The following is a 23,751-nucleotide window of genomic DNA, read 5'->3' as shown; positions in this document are numbered from 1 at the left end:
CCAGGCTGCAGGGATCCGAACCGGGTAGCGTACTGCTGCTCCTTTGCTGCCGCCACTTATAGACAGGGTTTTGACACCCACATCTTATAAAATCTAGGCAGAATATCATGACAAACCTGATTACAGGTAAAACTCATTAAACAGTGTGGTGGGTTGGCTTTGGCTGGCTGCCAGCCCAGCCAGTGCGGGGGGGGCCGGGGGCTCACAAGCTACCATGCTCCATACCGCACTGCTGGCGTTAACAAAGTTGTTTGGCTTCTGCCGGCTTCTCATCTGTCTTGCCAGGCTGTGATTGTTATCAGAAGGAAACAACTTTTATGGCTTGTCTTTCTCCTCACATGGTGTAGGAGTGAGGCAGAGATTATTACACTGTTCCTGCTCAGTTTCTTGCCATAAGCAGCCAAGAGAGATCCTCCTCACTCAGAAAAGAGGTTAACTATCGATTTTTGTCTAAAGTTTGGATTTAATACAAATGACTCTAAGCTGTTTATTTCCAAATGCAATCCAAACAGCTGTAGAGAGACTCCACTACTTAACAGTAGCATCTTTAAGAAAATTCCCAAGAATTCAGGTACATAGTGAAACATGGTCCTTTTAGTATTGAAAGAGAGAAACACATTACAAGGAATTCAGTGGTTTGAGTACATGTTTGTTTACCACACACAAGAAAGTTACCACTGCAGTTTCAACAGTAGAAAACATAGTAACTTTTCTTCTTTGTGTGTGTTAATGAAAAAATAACAGATTACAAAGTTACACAACCAGCCATTTTATTCCAGTTACTTTATTTACATACACACACACGCACACACACTTACGCATCCTCTCCAAGAATCAAGTTAAAGGTTTTTAAAATATTACCAGTTTTACCTGAATTAGCCGTCAAAAGTGTTACTAAAAATATCTCAACATGAAAAAAATGTTTCAATTTTCTGGTAAAAGATGAACATGACTTTAGCTACTCCAGTTTTTAGCTGAAATGCTGGTTATGTACAGCAGAAGAAAGGCATACCATCTGTATTCTTACTTGCCATGAACACATAGATAAGCATGTTTTTGGTTTGGCAGAAAAATCTTATTCTGCACAGGTATGAAAGCTTTCATACATTATGTTTTCCTCCTCAATGTAGCATTTGCTGACGAACTCATTTGATGACATGAGATTTATCATGCATGTTCTATTACAAGTCTTTCAAAAGAAAGCATATAGTCAACTTGCTTTTCCACATCCTGTATTTTACTGGGTTTAAACATGGAACAGGAGTATTTTCCTTTAGATATCATGCTGCTAGTTTTACAGTTCATATAAAAAGTTGTTCTGCAGAGCCTTACTGCAGCTAATCATTGCTAAGCCGTTGCTTCACAGTGCTGAAGTAATAAAGTTAGCCAGCGTACACCTGTCAATCATCATCCAGATGAATTAAAAAGAAGTGCATCTAGAATACAGGTAGAGATGAGCTTTTTTTGGTCCTATGCAAAGTATATCTTAAGGCTTTTGCAGTACACTATAGCTATCAAGTACTCATTCAGGAGCATTAAAGCTGTGATAAAGTATCTGTCTATGCATCAGCAACTTTAATCTTAAGAAATACATGACAGTTTAAGTTTTTTGATTATCTGCATATATATAATGCTGACTGTTCAACACTAACATCTTTTGCTGGAAACAATTAAATATTCAGCTTAAAAGGTTTCAGCTCTGCGGCTGAAAAGCACTCCCCAGGTAAACATTTTTTCCTGCAAGAAAGCACCTTGATTACACAGGTAACCAGTGTACCTCCTTCAACCAAAGGGGCAGTACACCTAATGAGAGACAGTGTCCCGGTTTTTTGGCTGAGATAGTTAATTTTCACAAGAAGCTGGGAGGGGACACACTCAGGACAGCTGACCCAAACTAGGCAAAGGTATATTCAATACCATATGACATCATGCTCAGTTTATTAGGGGGGTAAGCTGGCCAGGAAGGAGAGATTGCTGCTTGGGGATGGGCTGGGCACCAGGTTCCAGGCAGTGAGCAAATTACATTGTGTATCTCAGCTTGGCTGAGATAAAGACAGTTTAACAGGTAAACCAAAAGCCACACACACAAGCAAAGCAAGACAAGGAATTCATTCACCATTTCCCAGCAGCAGGCAGGCGTTCAGCCATTCCCAGGAAAGCAGGGCTCCATCGCATGTAACAGTTACTTGGGAAGACAAATGCCATCACTCTGACCATCCCCCCTTTCTTCCTTCTTCCCGCAGCTTTCTATGCTGAGCATGATGCCATATGGTATGGAATATCCCTTTGGTCAGTTGGGGTGAGCTGTCCCGGCCGTGTCCCCTCCCATCTCCTTGTGCAGCCCCAGCCTGCTCGCTGGTGGGGTGGTGTGAGAAGCAGAAAAGGCCTTGGCTCTGTGTAAGCACTGCTCAGCAGTAATGAAAACATCCCTGAATTATCAACACTGTTTCCAGCACAAATCCAAACCAGCCCCATACCAGCTACTATGAAGGAAATTAGCTCTATCCCAGCCAAAAACCAGCACAAGCATTTATTTGATAGAGTTAAGTCAATTTTCTGAGTAGCACAGCACCAAGAAACCCTTATTGTGCTTCATATCTTTGGTAGTAGTTTTAAATGAGACAATTAACAAGTGAAAAATAAGTCTCTGTTAGTTTTCAATAAGACGTTTAATTTTTGAGGCTTTGTTGGTGAAGATTAAGTAGGGACAAAAAACAGTGCTGCTAAGAATTTATGCAATGAGTTAAGCACAGAGACAGAGATTGTACAGTCTCATTTGCAAACATTTGAATGTCTACTGTTACAGGAGACATTATTTTAAAAAGTTTATCAAGTTTTGAGTTAAAAAACAGGTAGGAGACAGCCGCCTCTGACCAACAAGCAAGTATAAAGATCTATCCTGAAACAATTGTAACTAAATACTGTTTAAACTTGGCAGTCACAGCCAATCCTCATGTCACAACCATCAGTGAGTTCATCCAATAAATTTATTACGCTCTAATAATGCAGGGAAACATGATACCTGCTAAAGAAGGAGAATGGAATTTTAAGAATTTTAGAACATCTTTTGTGTCTTTTTACCTCTTGTTTCCTATTGCACAGAAAGGATAGAGAATAAATGTTTCTGAACACTCTCCTACCCAATTACAAAACTTCTAAAAATCACTTTTTCTCTCTTAAGCCAATACTAAAAAAATGTTTATACCAGCTAAACATAATGGTGACAGGTTTTGCTGCTATAGCATTTTTGCCAATGCCTGGTCAGTGTATTCTATGAGATACTCTGGATAAATCTGATGTTTCTCAAAGATGACAAAGATAGAAGGATTTGAAGAGCTATTCACACAACTGTCGTAGAAGTTTTGGTTGTCCTTCAAGGGAGGCCGAACATAAGAAGAATTGCCAAGAGTGAACTCTCCCACCAGCACCCGTGCCAGAAACATGGTCTTGGTGTATAAGTCTTCCTTGCAGTAGTTGTCAGAATAAGATGCATCCCTTGCAAAATAGCTTCCTGCAGAAGAGAAACCAAGACAGAGTTGATAAGACACCAAAATTGCAGGGAAAGAAGTGATACAGTGTGAAAATGAATTCATAAACAAAAGCCATGAAGCAGTTAATGAACGACCTTTCCAAAGCCTTCACTTGTCCTGTATGTCCTTCTTTGTGACAACCACCACTCTGTATTACCTACACTTTTATTTTTCACAGCACAGATATTAAAAAGCCACACAAATAATGTTTTAAATATTATCATATTCCTCAAAAAGATTTCCTCCTGACCCTAGACGTCCACCTTCCCCCAATCTCACCCAAGGTCCTCTCTTGACAGAGGCTACTAATATTCATTAGAACATTTCCAAGAGTTACAAAGTATTCAGATGGGTGGGTAGTCAGTCAGTCAGCCTGTCTCTTGGCTGTTCCATTTGGTATGTTTATCCTTTCCTGTACACAGGACAATCTAAAGGAATATAATTTGCTAAGAAAGTAAAAAGTCTGTAACCAGAATGGCATTTATGTTCCTGGAAAAAAACCCAAACAACCAAACCCCAAATAAATAATGCCACATTGCCTTCCTGTAGGAGCTTGGAGAAATTAGAACACAAGTAAGCCTGGACTCTAGGAGAAACCGTCCCTAGAACTGGCCTCTCCTAAACCTGTCTTTTCTTGCAAAGACAGAGTGGAGCATAGAGGCCAAGGCCTTTCAGTATGCCTTAGCTCCAAATGACCATTGCCAAAGTCAGCTATGTTGTCTACATCATCACAAAGATAAGCCCTAGATTGGCTGAGTGCCCTCTTTCTAACTTCACACCTCTGCAGTAACTACTGAGAATTTTTTAGCAAGTCCAGGGTTAATGAAAGAGCTGAAAAACAACCTTTGCCGTACACTGTCCCATGAAGGCCACAGATCCTCCAGTCGAAGTTTTGATGACAGATGGCATCAATGTATTTATTACTGGTCCCATGAAATAAAAATCGCTCATCCACAGCCTTTCCACCATTGGTCTTCTGCATTTGTTCCTTCTGCCTGCAATGAGAAGCAGTATCTTTGCAGTTCCAGACAGGTTCCAGCCATATGAGCACTCAGACAATTTTACACAGAGAGGACATTCTGAAAATCCTTACACTAAGGCCTAAACTTTGGGCATACAGGGTATCTTACTGTCTAGCTGTGTAAAAACATGCTTTTGTTATACACAAATGCCTCCAGATATTTAATAATGAAAACGTTTTGTTTCATTCACTGCCTATTGGGAGAGGGGGAGGAATTTTAGCATTATTTTTTTTTCCTAAACACAGGAGTTCATGTTAAGACTTTCCCTCAGTGAGTTTTGCATTTAGTTTTGAAGGTCATTTCAGTCTTGACCAGCTACAAAGCAGTGTTTTGTGCCAGATGTGACTGATTACCAGCTTCAAGGCAGCTGTCCTGGACACAGGCCTGGCAGAAGTCAAAACCACTTACTCAGGAGCAAGGATTCCTCCCACAGAGCTCATCTGACTATTCTAAGCTCTAGGTCTTGACTGAGTTTTGGTTTTGTCGGTACCTCTTTATCTACATGTTGACCTTGGCTAGGTATTTCAGTGGGGGAGTGGAAGCAGATTCTTAAATGCAGCTGCATTTCAGGAATGTGTGTGTCTATCTTTAGCATACAGCTAACTGCAGAAACAACAAATTTCATGCACATGTACCAGAGCAGTATTTTACACATACCATTGATACAGTACCCAGAGAGATGGGTTCTGAACTCTACAAATCCTTTTAATAACTGTTTTGGGCATTGTGCGTTGAAAGCCCGCCTTGACTTTCTCGTATTCTTCAGAAGACCTGTCAAGCTCAATCAGCTGTAAGGAAAAGATTAAAAAGTTACTCTCGTCTTTTACTAAATCATAAGAAAATCACCCTACCTAGTACACTACTCAGACCTTTAAAGTATTTTCTGTGAAGCAGAGGTACGAGCAGCAAAAATACTCTTGGAAAAAAGGCAGATTAGAGATCCCTGCTCTGTGAAAGTGAGCTCGTACCTAGGGAACATTAACTCCTGCGGTTTAAGATACCCAGGTTGCTCTCTCACAGGAGATTAAAGGAGCTGCGTGCTTTTGTGCAGCCACTCAGCCCCTTTTAATATTTGGGCTAAGATACACTTGCATGCATATATCAAACTACCTAAGCACAGAAGAAATGAACACATAAATAAAAAAAAAAAAAGAATGGAGAATTTATATTGCAGCAAATCAAAGAGTACCTCTACACCCATGCATTTTAAATCTTTATACTTTATATTCCCTACAGCCAGAGAACACAAACTGCACTGCCTGTTATGTTTTTAAATTGAAAAGCCTTTATTCAATCAATCATTTTAGGAAAGGGTAAGGACACTGTGCCAAAAATCAGTTCCTGACATGACAGTCCTGAAAGCAAGCAAAGTTTTCTACTCACATGTTTTCCCTAGGAACACAGAGAATGTCAATGTTAGCTTTCCCTATTTTTTTACTGACAATTTCTTGAGGATTTGCATTGTGCAAGTTCATAATTTTCAAGCTAAATACAAGATGATCTGTTCTGTAGGTATAGTTACTGGAGTTGACAGAGGTGGTGCTGGAGGCAGGCAGGAAGTCAGCAAAGGTAAACCATGCAGATATTAACTAGGTGTGTTACAAAGGTAAACAAGTTCTCTCCACTGGAGTTATGGTACATTTTAGTAAATGATCCCAGTCTGAACTCTGCTCGTTTCAGCAATGCTCCATAGACGTACAACAGTCTACTTATACACAGCTCAGGGAATGGCTACCCTCAAGTTCAGAGGCATGATTTCTTTCTGATGCTTCAGCACTTGTTGGACTTCAAAGTTATTTATCTTGGGAACCAGTAACAGTCTTGCTAATACAGCATAAGCTTCAGGCAAATTTGCCAAGGAAAGGGATAAATAGTAGCAGTGAAAGTCAACGTTGCAATGGTTATACTGACACCATTTGTTAGTTTAAATTTGGGTCTGGTTTCACCTCTAGGTCTGCCCAGTGTGACGCCAGGCTCAAATTTACCAACACCTCTGCATTACGTTACGTAAGAAATGGTCATCTACAAAGGCATGAGAAACACGGTCATCTACAAAGGCATGAGTTCTGATGTAACAAACCTGTATGCGACAAAACGGATGGACAGAAAAACCAAAAAGCTCCAAACCTTGAATCCTAGTTCAGGCAGGGCAGATTTGTCCCAGTGAGCTGGAATGTGCTTAAACTCTTCTGTATGTTTAAAGGCGCTGTATATTACAAGACATTACAAATAGGTAATTAAAACAAAACAAATCCCTACATTTTATGTACATATAACACTAAATATTCTTGCCAAGTTTAGGGAGAATATAGGCAACTGAACATACTCAGAAACACTTCAAAATTGTCTTTTCAGTTCAGTACATGAAAATATTTGTTCCAAATCATGTCAAGACTTATGGCAGGAAGTAAGATGCCAAATGAGAAAAAAAAAAAAAGATACGTACTAAACTAAACATGAAGTAGTTATTTTAGTTGCAAAGAGTTGAATGTATACATAAAAGCTCTGCTACAGTGCAGCAGATAAATAAAAATGCGTGCAGTATCATATCAATACGACAGAAACAGAATAGATACAGCCCCCCCACAAGCTTCCACCTCAATTTTAATTCGCATGTTTAGGTGCTCTTTTCTGTGTTGTTTAAGTGAGCACTATGTGCTGCAAGGGAATGCATAAAAAAGGTTGGCTGTTACATGCAATTATATAAAACTTCTCCCCTTGCAGACTCTTTCCTTTTGCTTCACCTGTAACAACTACTACTTTCCTCTCAGATTGGTTGTTCTCAGAAGAATTGTTTCTAAACTTGTACTTAGCTTTGAAAATTAGTCATCTCAGATGTCAGAAATGGCTAGTATGCATAAACATTATTGCTTCCATCTTCACCAGCTGCTCTAATAAGACAGCTCCTTCTAATCAGCAGCTCCCTACAACATTGCTACCTGTTGAATTATTTTCTATGCTTCCACACTTTCTGTGGCCAAGCCCAAACTTCCTTCATCCCCCAGGCTCCTGAGTTGCTTGAAAACTGCTGGCCAGGCTGCAATACTGCAGACATTTTTGTAGGAAAGGTATGTCCCTTCCCCTCTCAATTTCTTTCACAATTGCCTTAACAACTACTCCTTCACCTTATTAACACCCTTGGAAGACGCTGCATTCACAATGCACTAAATCCATCACCTCAGAATGAGCAGTTGCAGTTTACCTTGCTCTTGTCTTTTCCACCTCTGTCTGAGACACAAATTTAGGTCTTCTGCAAATCTCTCTCTCTGTTTTGTAGCGAATGTTTTTCTGAATCATGGCTGGAGAAAAGAAAAAAACAAAACACCAAAAACCTGAACAATCAGAAATATGATTTAGAAAGCCTTCACATTGCAGCAAAACTTGCCACTAAGCTGTTTTGTTAAAAATGTTGACAAAAAGGCACCAAGCTTTTTTCTTGCTGCGCAAAGGGAAGTCAGAGCAGGATGTGGAACCCACAATCTATCTGTATAAATAACTGAGAAGGATTTTAGTTTCGGTTTTGCTATTCACTTTAGAAGGAATGGTAAGACACTAGTAGCTATTTTCTCTTCATTGTTCCAAAAGCCACACTGAACCGAAAAGGATCACTGTAAAATAAGCATCTACTTTTGCTCCATGGATTGCATCCCCTCCTTCTCAACTTGCAATCAAGATACTGTCCTCCTGCATGTATTTCTAGATTTCAAACCCTATAAACGCAACCCAACAGCTACCACAGGCCGTTCTTTTTTATTGACCACCAGCAGAAACAAGTCACAGCAACCCGAATTTTAAAAGGCATTCTTTCTGTAGCTACTGCCATATCGTACTAGCAACTAAGAGTGAGTAGCAGCCAGCAGAATGAGTCCTCATCTTCAGAGATACACACACAGGAAGAAAACAAACAAACCTACCTCTGGGCACTACCAAGCCTAGAAGCTAAGTTTTGGAAGACGTCTACATTGAGCACGTTTGCCTGTTACTAAAAACCCCAAACCTTATAAAAGGGATTGATTTACTATGCAATTTTCTTTTCTAAGCCAGACAAGTTTCCCCAGCCTGTAGAGAAGATTACAGCATTGCTTTCAATTGAATCACAAACAACATATCACATACCCTTTCTGCTTGTTTTGTTTGTTTTTTTTTTTCCCCCCGTGCAGAATGAGATAGTAATGGAGAGTTGGATGAAAGGCAACTACACCAAAATGACAGTATGGGCAGGTTGATTCCCACGACCACTGTTCCCCATGATTTTTGAAGAGGATACCTGGAAAGGCAACAGCTCAGAGAGGACAGTGCCATCACAAGTGGCTTAAATTTCCTGAAATCTTGGAAAACCCATCTCTCTACTTTGACACAGTCAAGGTATTTCCTCAGCCTTTTCAGACAGGTAGAGCTACAAAAAGAAAATAGCTACATAAATATTGCAATGCTAAAGATTGTCTGGACCCCACACCTTGCCCAAGTATTCCTTTTTCTGCAAGCCAGTGATTAACACAGACCAGAAGCTGGCTTACCAAGTCTTCCAGAAGTTTCTCACCATTTGTGTTGGTGCCAGCATCAATGGCAATGTCACACTTTGACTTGCTGACAGACATTTTGAAGCCTAGCACAAGAACTTGTAAAAAATAAAAGGTTTGGAGGAATAGGAATGCTACTTTGCTTAGGTGAACAGCTCTTATCCTGAGAAGTTTGATCTGCCTCTGTAAGCATTGCAGTTCAAAGTTCAAGTTTCTCTCTCCTATCTACTGCACTACTGTAGTTTAAAACCCCAAAAGACCAGGGAGGGAGGGAAAAGGAGAAAAACAAAACAAAACCCCAGGAAAATGGAACATACCTCCAAAATTGAGTTCATATTCATGTCTTCCAGCCTGGAAGTTCAGCTTTGGAGAACCTTTGGCTATATAAGCTTTCTCCAGGTCATCACTAGTGACAGTGGCAGCTGCATGATTATCATCCTGTCAGGCCAAAACCAGAGGAAAAGAAGATTTGCCTGGTCTGTTATATACAAGCAAGTTTAAAAACCAACAACTGTCATATGGTATGGTTGCTGCAGTATGTATCAGCCTTTGTGCATGACAGTGGCTGTCAGGCAAAACCCTGTTGAAACCACCTCTAAAACAAACCAAGCAGTGTTATGAAGCCTAAATTTACATTGCAAAGTACATGCGGTGAACACTACTACTGAGACTGCACATTCACCAACTAGACCTTAGCGAAGATGCACAAAGCACTACTGGAACCTCAGAAAAAGGAAGTTTTAGTCAGAAGCGGTGAAAAGAATGTATTAATGTGATCCTATCTGGCATGACTCACTGAAGAATTATCTGTCAATAATTTTTGTGACTCACCAGTAAGCATTCCCCTACATGAACCAGTCAAATTCTCAGGGAAAAGATCCCATTAGGCCTCTAAAGTCCATCTGTATGGTATCAGTGAGAGGGAGGAAGTGAGAGGGTGACAAAAGAGGGGATGATATATAAACACTGTGTACTTTTCAGTAGTTCTGCACTTTTAACACAGAGTTGAGAGTCTCCCCATTTCTCCACACTTACTTTTTTTCCATACTCCTGCCACAGGCCATATTCATCTTTCCAGTACCAGATCCATTCTGTTGTAAGAATGAAGTGAGGGGGTTTGGTCACAGAGGAGACTGTAGAAAGACGTCTAACCTTTGCAAACCCACAGCACATATTCACAAAGCAGATACATGACAAGACAGAGCCACTTTCAGTACCATCATTATTAAATCTGTAAAAAAGGGAGAAAAAAAAATCAGAACTGTGAAGCTTTACACATAGGTTTAGAAGCCCACCACAAATTTGCAAATTAAGTCAACATCACTCAAAAGCAGAACACAAACCTGCAGTTTCCACCACAATCCCAGTTCTGTCTTGCGTTTGTACATATTTTGCATTACAGTATTACGTCTCACATTGGTTCTGTGTGCAGTAACCATTATCAACTTGTAAATTATTGAGTTACGTAAGATGAACAAAAACAGTGAAAAAAGTACACTGCCTTCTTCTTGCTAACCAACTATATTCTAAACAGAACACTGTCATAACTTAAGCATGGCTTCAAAGAGCCTCTAACACAACATAAGAGGGCTAGGTAAATTCTCCAGCATGGGACACAGCATACTGGTTGGAGCCCCTTCCAGTTCCAAACTCTTAAAGGTATTTCTGTATTCTCAATGGTTCTCTGCACCTCTCTCTCCAGATACACAAGGTGTTCTACCAGTTCCACAATATGGACTGGGGGGGAAGAGGGCTGGAGGGGCAAATCTCATGCTACGTTTCCATCCTCCATCTCAAAAGGTGAAAGAGAAGGTTACTACTGAGCATGGGGTCATGCTGTGTATTGACAAGCTCTAACCAAAGACAGATTCCCACAAGTACTTGTGATAAAATTGCAGTTCTCTGCAGCTTTCCAGCAATTCTTAGTGAGGATTAAGACTTCCTATGGTAGCAGCAGTAGGAAGTATTTATGCATTTTTTGCAGCCAAGAATATTAGTCTACGGGTCAGTCACATAACTGGTGGATTGACCCTGGCCAGCAACCAAGTACCCACAAAGTCGTTTGCTCACTCCCCCTCCCCTGCACAATAGATGGTAGAAAATAGGAAGGGCAAAAGTGACAAAAGTTATGGGTCAATATAAAGGCCATTCAATAGGTGAAGGAGGAGGGTGGTGGTATAAATAAACAAACAAATAAATAAAGCAAAGCAAATCGCTCACCACCTCCCACAGGCAGTCTAATGCCCAGCCAGCCTCCAAACAGCAGCCACCTCGCAAACCAAAAACCCAACCCTCTTCTTCCTCTGCCGCAGGTTTTATTGCTGAGCATGACGTCATATGGTATGGGAGATCCCTTTGGTCAGTCCAGGTCAGCTGTCCCAGCTGATCCTCTCCCAACCCCTTGTTCACCCCCAGCCTACCCACTGTGAAGCAGCAGGGCAGAGCGGGGGAAAAAGAGAAAGCCTTGACTCTGGGCAAGCACTGCTCAGCAATGCCTAAAACACTGGTGCATTGTCATCACCGTTTCAGTCACAAATCCAGAAGACAGCACTATATGGGCTGCTATGAAGTTAACTCCATCTCAGCCAAAGCCGGTATGGTAACCCAGAAGGTCCTACACAGACTCCAGGCAGAAGTAAGTCACAATGGAGCAGATCTCCAGCATAGCAAGGTCAGCAGAAGAATACCGAATGAAGCTACTTATGTAATGACTGCAATAGAATTGTAGCAATTTATAGCCACTAAGGGTCTGGTCCAATATAGCAAACTCCAAACGTAATAAAATTTTATAAGAGTTTATACCTGGCGTTACTGGGGTCACAATATGCTTTTTCTATTTCTTCCATATTCTTCAAGTCCTTCCAGGTATTACCATCAGAGATCTGCCATCTATATGGCAAGTGAAAATGAGTTCTGATACACTTGTCTATAAAAGTTTAAAAAAAAAGTAAGGGATGCATTATTTTTACAGTCTATGAGAAAAAACTCCAACATTTCAGGGCTGTACACCTAGCTTGTCAAAGTATCAAATGCATACGTATGGAAAGCGTTCACCTATGGAATCATTACAAGCAGTAACTCAGAAGTTTTCAGCGTGATCAAGCAAAACTTAATTTTGAGCTTAAGCAGAAGTTCAGTTTCTGTACCTACTAGATTCTCTTTGTGCCTCAAAATTGCTAGCTAGACCTCAGTGGTGAAGGATCGTTCTGTCTTCTCAAAGACAAAAATTTACAATGCATCAAGATCACAAGCTCACACAAAGCTATTATTTCACATACAGAATTAACAGTGTAGACTCAAATATCTACGCTTAACTACGTAGTCCCAAAGTGGTATTACTGAGGGGGGAACACCCCCCCCCCAAACCTAAACACAAAACAGTTCTTAGTTTAAGGATAGGAGGTAGCTAATTTAGAGACTTCAAGAAGTCTCTAAGGGTCTAGGCCCCACCAGGAGGAACAAGAGTAGTGGTAGCAGTGGCTCAGGTATCGCAAGTGTTAATCGGAAATCGAGTCAGTATGCAGTCACTCAATAGAAAAGAAGATCCCATCACAAGTACACATATGCATAAACTTGAGGCTAGCTTTCATAATAGAACAACAGGCAACTTAACTACAGGGAAAGTCAAGGAGTCTGCACCACACAGCTCTCTTATAAGAAGCTGTGCACTACATCAGGGAGCTACTACAGGTCAAGAACATCAAGAAGGAAAAGGATGACAAAAGGACAAGAAGAAAGCCGGCAAAGCAGCCTTCTTCCTGGATGAGTCGGAACATTTTGAAAGGGAGACAGCTCAGACAGATGGAACAGAAGAGTGCTAGAAGAAACAAGGAAGAACGTAGAATTCAGAGTATCTTTTCTAGCTATTTGGAAATGGGACTCCTGTCATTCAGTGTCAGTTCACCCTTAGGTGAACACAGGTGGAGTAGCCAATGTCCAGCACAGGCTGATATTACACATTTCAGAGTAAAACAAAACAGCTCCTTTGTTTGGTATACCAGGCAGGTCAAACGCTTTCCTACCAGCACTCAAGATTACAATGAGATCTAAGTATAGATAAGCATAAGCTTTGAAGTTTCCCCTTTCTGTGAAAGACGTCTACAACTTTCTCTTTATGAGTGCCATGGGTTTGCCCCAGCTGGCAGCTAAGCACCATGCAGCTGCTTGCTCACCTTTCCCTCCCATGGAGATGGAGAGGGGAATGGAAAAAAAACTCCTGGGTTGAGATAAAGACAGTTTAATAGGATAACAAAAGAAGAAGATAATAACAACAGCAGCAATAATAAAAAATAAATAAGTGATGCACAAATGCAATTGCTCACCACAACGGAAGAAAAAACAAAACAAAACCACCACCACCCGATGCCCAGTCTGTTTCCGAGCAGCAATCCCCCCTCCTGGCTCACTTCCCCAGTTATAAACAGAGCCTGACATTCTATGGTAGGGAATATCCCTTTCACCAGTCTGGGTCTGCTGTCCTGGCTGTGCTCTCCCAGCTTCTTGTGCGCCTGGCAGAGCATGAGAAGCTGAAAAGTCCTTGACTTAGACACTACAACTACCTAGCAACAATTAAAACCATCAGTGCGTTATCAACATTGTTCTCATACTAAATCCAAAACGCAGCACTATACCAGCTACTAGAAAGAAAATTAACTCTATCCCAGCCGAGACCAGGACAATGAGAAAAGAGAAAATAGACTGGAGTTGCTATAGTCACAACCTACCTTTAAAGCCACAACTTCTGTACAGATGATATAAACAGATCTGTTCCAAATCATCATCATTTGTAGTTGAGGATACTTCACTAGAGCTGTGTTTTCTCTCTGGGGGGGGGGAATTATAAGCCTTATTAACATATCTTGCTCCAATAAACCCTCTTAAAAGTGCACTTATGTGTAGGGAAGATGCCTACAGTGTTGATAGCTATGAAACTGCATTCAGTTCCAGAAAGGCACTGAAGTCTTTGATAACCTTATATACTCACAAGTCCTAACCCTTTATTCATCCTTTCTAAACCTGACTTTCCTGTAACTGCTAAATTCCTCAGAAGCAGTTTTTAGTTATCACTACAAAATAATAATAGAATCCAATGCCTTTACATTTCTAGACAGACTTGAGTTAACCACACATTCCACATAGCTGCACACACTGGCAGCTATAAAATCTGAAGTCTCAAAATTTCATACTTCTGTAAATTAAAGCACACCTAAGGAAACAAAGAAGGGAAGAAGGAACTGCAGGGAGAATGGCAGAGATGAACACACACACACACTTGGATTTTCCATTCTGCCATTCTTTTCTCCCCTGCTAAATTATATTTATCTTACAATTCTAAGGAACTTCAAAAGAAAAGAACAAACAAAATATTACAGCTCTCAGAACTACGATGCTGCTGTCTGTATTCTTGTGCTAAACAATCACTGCATTAAAGAAAAAAAAATGGTTAAAGTAGTTTATAGTCACACAAGTAAATGCCACCCCTGTTCTTAACCAGTTCACTACCCTTGTTTATGTTTTTTACTAAAAAAAAAAAAAAACCAACAAAACTCCCTATTTCCAGTTCCTGTTATGCATTTCTAACCTCAAATTCAAGATTTTCATAAATACCAAGCACTTTATCTCTCAGGAACCCACAATGCCTTGAAATCCACTTTACCTGTCAACACACAAATCTCTGTCAATCAGAAAGGTGCAAGGTACCTCCTAAAAGACATGTCAAGATGTGAATTCTGTTTTCTTTTTCTTAATGACATCTGTGAGAATGTTACATTCACTATAATGATTATTCTTCTGATGTTTTCAAAAGCTGATCTCATTTACCTTTGCATGGTGAAGACTTGGCATCTTGTACGTCACACATGTTCCTGTTGCCATTGTTTATGTCATACATATTCCTATAAATGGAAGGTAGTTTCTGAATTATGTTTGAGCTCATTCCCTGTCTCTCCAGTTTGTCATAACATTCTGACTTTAATAAGTCATGGGATCGCTTGCAGCTGCTGCCAAATTTGCACTGTCCCCGCAAAAAGTACTGGCAAATATGGAGTTTGGTGCAGATCTTTTTATAGGTACAAGATCCATAAGGTCCATCCCCTTTGTTATAATACGAGCAGACCTTGGGTAGAGAAAAAAAAATAAAAAAATTTAAAGTACAATGTGCTCATACAGATTGTTTGAATTCATGATTTTTAAGTTTTTACAGCTACATGTTTACATTTGCATTTAAAAGACTTATACGAGTTTCTTCTTGTTTTCCAAATGATTGCTTGATAGTTTTCCTTTTTCCCTGCTAATGTCTAGAAAGATCTTTCAGACAGACAACAACCATCTTATAGACATTCTCAAGCAGATGGGATTTTGTACTAAGTCACATAAATGTAGGATAGGCAATTTTATTGTGTCACTACCCAAACTCTTTGGTTTTCTAGTTTTGGAATAGTGAACTTTATTGAATTGAATTTGATGGTAAGAAGTATTGGATCTGGCTGGGATGGAATTAATTTTCTTCCCAGCAGACCGAATGGTGCTATGTTTTAGATTTGTGATCAAAACAGTGTTGATAACACACCAATGTTTCAGCTACTGCTGAGCACTGCTTGCACGGTGTTGAAGCTTTCTCTTTTCCTCCACTCTGGCCCCCCCACTCCAGGGTTGGTGGGCTGAGAGAGGAAACAGCTGGGACCACTGGCCCAAACTGGCCAAAGGGGTATTCCATGCCATGTAATGTCATGCTCTAAAATAAAAAAATTAAAAAAGAGGGGAGAAAGCAGAGGTGGGTCCTTCTTACAAGGCGGGACTTGCTCAGAGACTTGCTGGGCATTGGTCTGCTTGTGGGAGGTGGTGACTAACTTCCTTTGCAACACTTGTTTTCTCTCCTCTTTCATTCACTTGCTAAACTGTCTTTGTCTCCATCCACAAGTTTTGTCACTTTTTCCCTTCTTGTTTTGGGGTGAGAAAGAGGGGAGTGAATGAAGGGCTGTGCTTAGCTGCCAGCTAGGGTCAACCCACCGCAGATGATGCAGATTTGAAGTTTTAGATTTGCATTATGTTAACTGAACTGACACCTAACATCTCTAGCCAGTATCAAGCCTCTTCCACTTTGTGATGCTCACTGAAACACAAGGCTAAGAAACTGTCACAGCACTACTCACCTCTGGTAAGAGGGAAGGATCATTTTGAAGCAGAAGCTGGCGAAGTTCATCACTGTTAAAACGCTCAAGTCCATATTGTTTTAGAACAAAGAGGTTGTGGTCCGAGTAGAAGTTGTGAACAAACTTACATTCCTTCCTACAAGTTAAGAAACCCAAGTGCAAAATGAGTGTAACAGACAGGCACTATCTCATTATGCCAACTCTATTACACTAAACAGTTTAAAAAGCACACCAAATTAGCTAGTTTCAGAAAAAAACTGTAGTGTTCCTTTATAAAGTAATTATGTGATTTGCTAAGCAGATTACATAATTAGTCTGAGGATAATCGCCACGCTATTTCTGATTTACAGTCGTTATGGCATTAGTGTAGTCTGACGATATTGGCATTTTTGACCTGCAGCTCACAACCACGCGCGAGAAAACACCAAAACGCCAGAGTAACGCTCCCTCCCACTCAAACCGATAAGCGCATTCCCCAGGTTATTGCAGCACAAAGCGTCCAGATTCGCTGTGTGCGGGGGGGAAGGCTTCCACCCTACGGGGCGGGGGGGGGGGGTGGGGTGTAGCGCCCGAAGCAGGGCGGTGAGCCGGGGAGGAAGTGCTGCAATCCAAAGTCTGTAAAACAACTGCTTGCGTCTCTTTACTTTGAAAAAAAAAAAAAAAAGGGGGGGGGGAGGAGAGGAGCGTTTCCGACACGGAAACGAGCTTTGGGGGCACACCGAGCGCAAGGCTGAGACCCTCAGGCAGCGTCCCCCTCACCCCACAGGACAAGCCGGGTCCAGGCCCAAGCTCTCAGCCGCCCCGTGCCCGCACCGAGAGAGGCGGAAACGGTCCCAGCCCCCGCGCCCCGGTGCCTCCACGGCTGTCCTCTCCAAAACACTTATCGTGAGCACTACCAACAGGGCAGCCAGCAACAGCACTGGCGGCTTCGCTTCGCGGCACTCCCAAGGCCGGGCGAGGCCCCGGCCCTCGCGGGGAGGGAAAGTTGCCGAGGCCCGGAGGGGAAAGGGGGCTCTGCGGACGTCAACCGCGCCCGCAGGCAGAGTAGCACACGAGGCCCAGGCAAACACACACACACCCCGCGGGGCCCGGCCCCGCCTGCCCCCTCCCAGCCCTGGCAGCGCTACCCGGGTCCCCGCCGGTAGCCCCAGGCGGAGAGGCGGCGATGGAGGCGCCCCGGGCCGCCCCCCGCCCCTCACCTCACCTCGCCTGCTGGTTGCGGCAGAGCCCCTTCAGGTGGTACTTGCAGAGGTGCAGCCGCCCGCACTGCCCCTCGCAGCCCGCGCCGTACTCCTGGCACAGCCGCACGGGGCTGGTGGCCACCACCACCACCGCCGCCGCCACCACCCTTGCCGCCGCCCCCGCCGCCTCATCGGGCCGCTGCACCAGCGTGAACCGCTGCGCATCCCGCAGCAGCAGCGCCAGCTGCTCCGTCGTGGGCCGCCCCGGCAGCCGCCGCTGGAGCTCTCCCTGCTCCAGGCAGCCGCCACTGGCGCACAATACCCGTAGCGCTTGCTCAGCTAACGCCATGACCGCCGCTCGGCTTCCTTCCCCGGCCGGAGCCGCGCTCGGGGGGCGGCCCCGGGCAGCCCCGCCCCGGAACGCCCCACCCTCCGCTGCGGGAAACGAAAACGAAACCGGTGGCGCGGGGAAACGGGACGGGCGGGGCCCGCGGGGCTATCGCTGCCCGCAAGGCCCGAGTCTCCTTTTGCCTGCTGAGACGGTCCCAGATAAGCCAGCGTTACTCAAAAGGCGTTGATATCTCTTCAGTGGGGCTTGGGGGTGGTTTGGTTTGGTTTGGTTTGGTTTTCTTTTGCCTGACTGCAGGGAGGGAGACACATGCAGTGGTACTGCATGAGGGCACTTCGCCTCCCTCCTCCTGCTGATTTTTGGGATGTATCGGCCATTTTTAACCAAATTCGACCAAAAAGGGGTGGCAGCTGCAAGGTTGCACATCTCCTATAGGAATAAGTGGCCCAGGGGAGAGAAGAGACTGCAGCCAAGCCTCCTCCACCACCTTCCATTACAGGAAGAAGGCTGGTGTGTGAATTTAACCGTCGTGAGGCACCAAAAAAACTTCTCAGTTAAGGTTTCTGACCAGTGTCAGCTCTCTGATGCTACATCGTGAAGGCCGCTCTCGCACTCCTTTCAGTATCTAAATTAAAAGCTCGGTCACAGGCACGCGTCTGCTGAACAGGCAGCGGCCCGGGTTGCAATGCATGTAGTACCACCTCGGTGTCACTGCAGCCGTGGCACCAGACTGTGGCCAAGCAATGTGCTCACCCTCTGGGAGCTCACAAACTCCTTAGGAGGCGGACCATCTTTTAATTTTTTTAAGTGCCTTCCTGTGGATCGTTTCAGTACTGCTGGTGCTGCATCCCATTCACTCAGAGGCATGCTTTAAATGATGGTAAAACAACGGTGTAAAATACCATTATTTAAGTCAGACTGGCAGCAGCAGGCACGGGGACTGTTAAAGTGGATGGTGATTCTCATTGAGCAAGAATCCTGCCTGCTTGCTTCTTTTGCCAGTCAGGTTCTGTTGCGCTTTTCCCCTTGTCTCGTCTCATTTCCTGCTTGCCCTGTGAGATCAGGAAGGGAGTGACAAAATGAGAAGCTAGGCAAGTACATTGAACAGAAGAACAGCTATACTAGGTCAGTTAGAGGTTCATATAGATCTGTATCCTGCCTCTGACAGGCCGTCAACAGGTGCCTCGGAGGCGACATGAGAGGCTGTAGTGTTACTGTCCTTCATCCCTCCCTTCCAGAGTCCACTGATTAGCTTTCCTGAAACAAGGAAAAAGTGTTATTCTCTTTCTTGGTTCAATTTCTGATGTTATATCCACTGATCATATCCCTCTTTGTTGTCTCTTTTCCAAACTGAAAAGTTTTGGTCTATTTTAGTCTTTTGTTCTATGGAAGTCATTCCATAGTTTGGGCTGTCTTTGTCCTCCTTTTTTCCTTAAGACTGTCTTTCCTTAAGAAGTTGACCTGCAGATAGTCTGCAAGATGAGAGTGCATCAAATGTGCACAGTTGCTTTTCAGTGTTTTTTGATTTGTCTTCTGTTGCTTTCCTAATAATCCCTACTGTTTGATTTTGTTGATTACTTTTGAGGTTGGAGCGTCACGGTTCATTTAGATATCTCAAATTTATAGGACAATGTACTCTGTAAATTGAACTTTATTTTATGAGCTCATTAGGAAAGAAGCCAAACAAGCATGTCAAACAAGGGCTCAATCCCCTTTTGTACAGACTTCACTAAAATGTGAATTCACTAACTCATCACTTCATTAATTCATGAAGTTTCTGACTCACAGGTTTTCTAATTCATAACTCATAACTCGTGCACCTATGAGCAAAATAGTTACCTAGCTGAGGGTGAGAGCGCTCATCCTTCCTCCTCCGTCATGGCAAGGGAAGCACAAAAGCCTCAGCAGTCTGGCTGCTGTTCAGTCAGCTTTTTGGGTAAGCTGATGGCATTTATACCTTCCAGCTTGGAAGTTTGGTCTATATCATCTCCATAAGATAGTGGATTCTGAAGAAACTTCCAGAGGATTGATATGTAAGAACGCAGAAGACAATGGCTGCAGGAGACAGCAAGCTGCAGGGGTAACGGTTGCGTCATGAACTTTATCCTTTCCTGTCCTGCCTATGTGTTGCTCTTGCTTTGACCTAATGGCACTGCTCCCAGCATATGAGTGAATGGACACATTAGAGCCGGTGTTTTCATAGAATTATCCCATTTTCCCTAGATCTCATTCCTGATCAGTAATAGTTCAGAAGCCATCACTATCCATATGAAGATAGGACAGTTTCTGCCTTCTTGTCTAAATCTAGACTGAATTTCAGCTGCTGTTTCATCATCCAGTGTACTATAGAGTCTTTCAGCAATTCTTTGTAGTTTGCCATAATCACTTTTTTCCTGAATAATACAGTGTTCTTGGCAAATCTTTCTGCCTTATCCTCTTTTCCTGGTGATTTATGAGTATGTTGACTAGTGCAGGGGTGAGCAGTCCTGCACTGTGGGACTGCCCTCTGCTGGGAAGAGCTTTTGGAAATCTAAGTCAACTGTACAAACTCCTCTGACCCTTGCCTGCATGCTTGTTGATGCCCCATGTGTTTCTGAGGTATAAATTTATAAAGGCCTGGCTGGCTTTTGTTTACTATTTTCTATTTTCAACAACTCGTGTTCCAAATTGTAGGTTTCAGCGGTTTAGCTTCCTGCTCTGCAATTCTCTGGATCCCCCCTGAGATCCAGGTGCCACATTTGCTACAGAAAGTCCTCTGGCAGCTAGGCACTTCTAAGTGAGGACAGAATTACAGAACAGTTGAGGTTGGAAGGAGCCACAGAAGGTCATCTAGTCCAAACCCAAATTCAGCTATTTCACCCCCGAGTTGTTCAGAACATGAGTTGAAGCCTCCTAATTTTGGTGTTTTGTCTAATGTTTTCAAATTGTTGGATAACTATGTATACTGCCATGTCAGTAGGAGATATCTTGACTGAACCAAAACTCAGGGAACCCTTTAGGGTAAAAAGCATTGAAGCCAGTCACATCTCCCCAGTAGGCCTCCATTTACTTTTTATTTCCAGTGTCCTAAATCCATCCTATCTAACTGGTTCCCAACCTCTTACATCTTAAAGACCTGTCCCAGCATCACTGTGCTGTCCAGATAGCTGTTTCAACTGCATCTCCCCTTTACACTTCCTTTCCTCATGCACTTGAAAAAAAGCCCACTCATTTGGCAGAAATACGGCATTTTTTCATCACAAAATTTGTATGAATGACTATGCCACTGCAGATGTCAACACTCTACAGAGAGAAGTGCAAAGGATGGCAGTGTAAGGTCAGGTTGGAGGGGTGTTCACAGTTAGCTTTACCACATTGCAATTCATTCCAATGTGTTGGTGTGCGTATCACAAGGAAGTTCACATTGCTGTTCCTGCTTTGCAGCTAGAATGAGTTTTTCGAGGCTCTGGAGCGGAGCTATCATTCTATCTCTTTTCATGAGAACAAAAGTAAAACTAGGAAAACAGGCAATGATTGATGCAGAGAGAAGATTTGCAGAGCTGCCTTTAAGTACCTTACCATCCCCGAACGCATACCCAAAGTAAATCATAGCTTATTCCTTCTCACACAAATTTTTTGTAGTTTGTTTTGTGGCATGTTCCTCAGGAAGAAAAAAAGTACCTCTTTGATTTGATAGAACTTCCCCACCTATGAATTATATATAAGCAAAATTGTACTTTCTCCTTCTTCAGAAGAATTTTCTGCTAGTAGAAAAGTCAGTTTTCATTTATAACATTAAGTACCTGCAATGAAAGAAGGGGTTACGTTAGACCTCAAGGGCACATAAAGCCAGTGGATCCTCTTCACCTCTCAAATACTCTAATCAAAGGTAAGGCTGGAACTGTTTTCTTAAATGCCATTGTAGCATAATCGCATATGAGCTATTCTGCCTGCAGTTAATGACTACTCTGTGCATTGGCCCCGTAATAAGCTCCCTTTAAGCAGTTCCTATGGTTTCTGAATGGCTGCTGAACTCAGAATGCATGGATTTTTAATAATTGTGGGACTTGAGGTACTGCAGTTTCAGTGAGCCACCTTTGCTAGTATCTGATGTATTATGCTATGGAAACTTTACTCTAGAAATTTTCATGTGTCAGTCATTAGACTAGTATCTTTATTTTTAGGAACAGTTGATGGATAATCGTGTTAATTTGAATTGCGACATAATTTCATAATCTTGCATGCATCAATCTTCAAAATGTAGTAATTGAATGATTTTCTGCATTAATTTTTGTACGCATCTTTAAAACATCCATCATCCTAATAGTGCATGGTACGCCCACTTCCCACCCCATCCACCTGTTTTAGCCCTTCTCCTAGCTAGCATGGTGAAGCTCCTAGCTTTGTCTTGTCTATTCTGGAAGATGATGTAAGGAAAATGGGCAGAACAAGACAAATTTTAGACCCAGTTGTCAGCTAGAATGTTCTCTGATGAAACATCACTTTCTGGTTGATACGGCTGCATTGCTGACTCTCAGGGGTTCAGAAGCTTAGAAGTGGGATATGCTTGCTTGCAAATGTTTTTGATTGCCTCTCAACCTACAGTTAAACACACATTTGGAGGGCTAATCATTTTCCCAGTGATGGTCTGACAGCATGGTTACTTTTAAATACTTGTCTAAACCTTCAGTAATTTTGTCTGCAACTGGTCTGTTCACAGTGGCTTTTATCTGCTATATATTATTTCAATGTACTACTCTAATTTCTTCACTTATGACTTGTATTTCTGAAATCTGGACTAACTGACAACATACCAAGCTTACAGCTACAGTCCCAAGAGCTTCCCAGTGGCACACTGATCTAAAAATCAGCCAGCCAACAGATAATGCGTGCATCCACAACTCAAAAGCAAGAAACTGGGAACTCGGTTCTGGTGCAGTACATGAGTAGCACCAGACTGTGGGGCTGTTGGCTGTCCCAGAGATCTTGCAGCCTCTGCAACAAGCAGGATAAATCCTCATTTTCGACTGTTGCCTCAGAACAGGGCTTAATTTCACATACTAACAGTATAGTCTGGATAGGATCTAGGAAAAAATGTCTATTTTATAAGAATAGGCCAGCCTAATGGTACATGCAAGAATTTGTATTGCATACAGTTTGCTTTGTTGCATAAATATGTTTCAAGTGGCCTTGCTTCTGAAATTAAAAATAATTTTGGGCTGAAAATTCGCAGTATAGTTAGTGATGCTGTTATTTGTCGTTGGCACACCTCTACTTTTATTGTATTGAAGTTTTAGTTACCTGGTGCAGATGTAAATATCTGTTTATTGTACGAGCCATAGACTTTTTTTCTTCTTGGTTTCATACCCTCGAAAAGGTATTGTATTCACACGGAGCCATCACCTTCTACACTGGGTTCCTCCATCTTTCAGAAACCTCTTAAGAACTTCTCTTCTACACTCTTCTTTCCTCTACAGATCGTGTGTCTCACCTACTTTATTCTTTTAAGGACTGAGTTGTGCACTCTTCTCCGAGATCCGATGCTAAACTCATGGGCGTAAATGTGGGAGGGAATCTTTCCATTACTTTTGAGGCTGCAGGTCTCATTCCTGGTGGCTGTTTCCCTAATTCAGTGTTTCAGGAAGCTCACCTCTTGCTAGAAGAGGAATGCACAGCCCTGTCAGCTCACATGTAGACATGCCTCTAAAACTTCTGTGTATGCTGGAACTAAGCCTCTGAAGCACAACTCTCTTCCAGGACTTCTTAACAGTGTTAATGACTCCTTCAATAGATCCTCAAATGTGCATTAAGTGAGCCATATCCTGAGCAGCAGTAGTTTGATTCACCCATGGAGAAGCTGTGTGAATGGTAGTATATATGCTGGCTACCGCTGTACGGAATGCCCTTAACAAGTGACTCTGAATGGTTTTGTCCAAATATGTTGCCACGAGCATTTTTATAACTGCAAAAACATCTTAGCCCACAAAGTCACCCCTTTAAAAGACAGGGAAGGTGTCAC

General features: G+C 42.5%; 2 protein-coding genes across 4 annotated transcripts in view; one reads left to right on the top strand and one right to left on the bottom strand.

The window, feature by feature from the left end:
• Positions 1–768: 768 nt before the first annotated feature.
• Positions 769–17,803, bottom strand: PARP12 (poly(ADP-ribose) polymerase family member 12). Of its 2 annotated transcripts, none has more exons than XM_054838069.1 (12): positions 17,428–17,801; positions 16,224–16,359; positions 14,893–15,187; positions 13,797–13,895; positions 11,875–11,998; positions 10,108–10,303; positions 9,390–9,510; positions 7,755–7,851; positions 6,680–6,758; positions 5,210–5,340; positions 4,374–4,525; positions 769–3,511 (listed from the first exon to the last, which is right to left on the bottom strand). In XM_054838069.1, exons 1-12 carry the CDS (start codon positions 17,751–17,753, stop codon positions 3,237–3,239), a joined length of 2,031 nt encoding a protein of 676 aa, XP_054694044.1. In that variant the 5' UTR covers positions 17,754–17,801; the 3' UTR covers positions 769–3,236. The 2 variants fall into 2 exon arrangements, with proteins under 2 accessions (XP_054694044.1, XP_054694128.1); XM_054838153.1 differs by having other exon boundaries at positions 3,340–3,511; positions 4,385–4,525; positions 17,428–17,803.
• Positions 17,804–21,482: 3,679 nt separating this feature from the next.
• The window catches only part of SPIC (Spi-C transcription factor), a 30,504-nt gene continuing 28,235 nt past the window's right edge, over positions 21,483–23,751 (top strand). For both annotated transcript variants that reach the window (XM_054838765.1, XM_054838851.1), the window contains exon 1: positions 21,483–21,621. The gene's annotated coding sequence lies outside the window, so the exon portion shown is untranslated. The remainder of the gene's footprint in view (positions 21,622–23,751) is intronic.

This window comes from Grus americana, chromosome 1 (genome assembly GCF_028858705.1).
Source record: "Grus americana isolate bGruAme1 chromosome 1, bGruAme1.mat, whole genome shotgun sequence".
NCBI lineage: Eukaryota > Metazoa > Chordata > Aves > Gruiformes > Gruidae > Grus > Grus americana.
The sequence above is the reverse complement of the archived record's forward strand: the minus strand, read 5'-3'. Positions and strand labels throughout refer to the sequence as shown.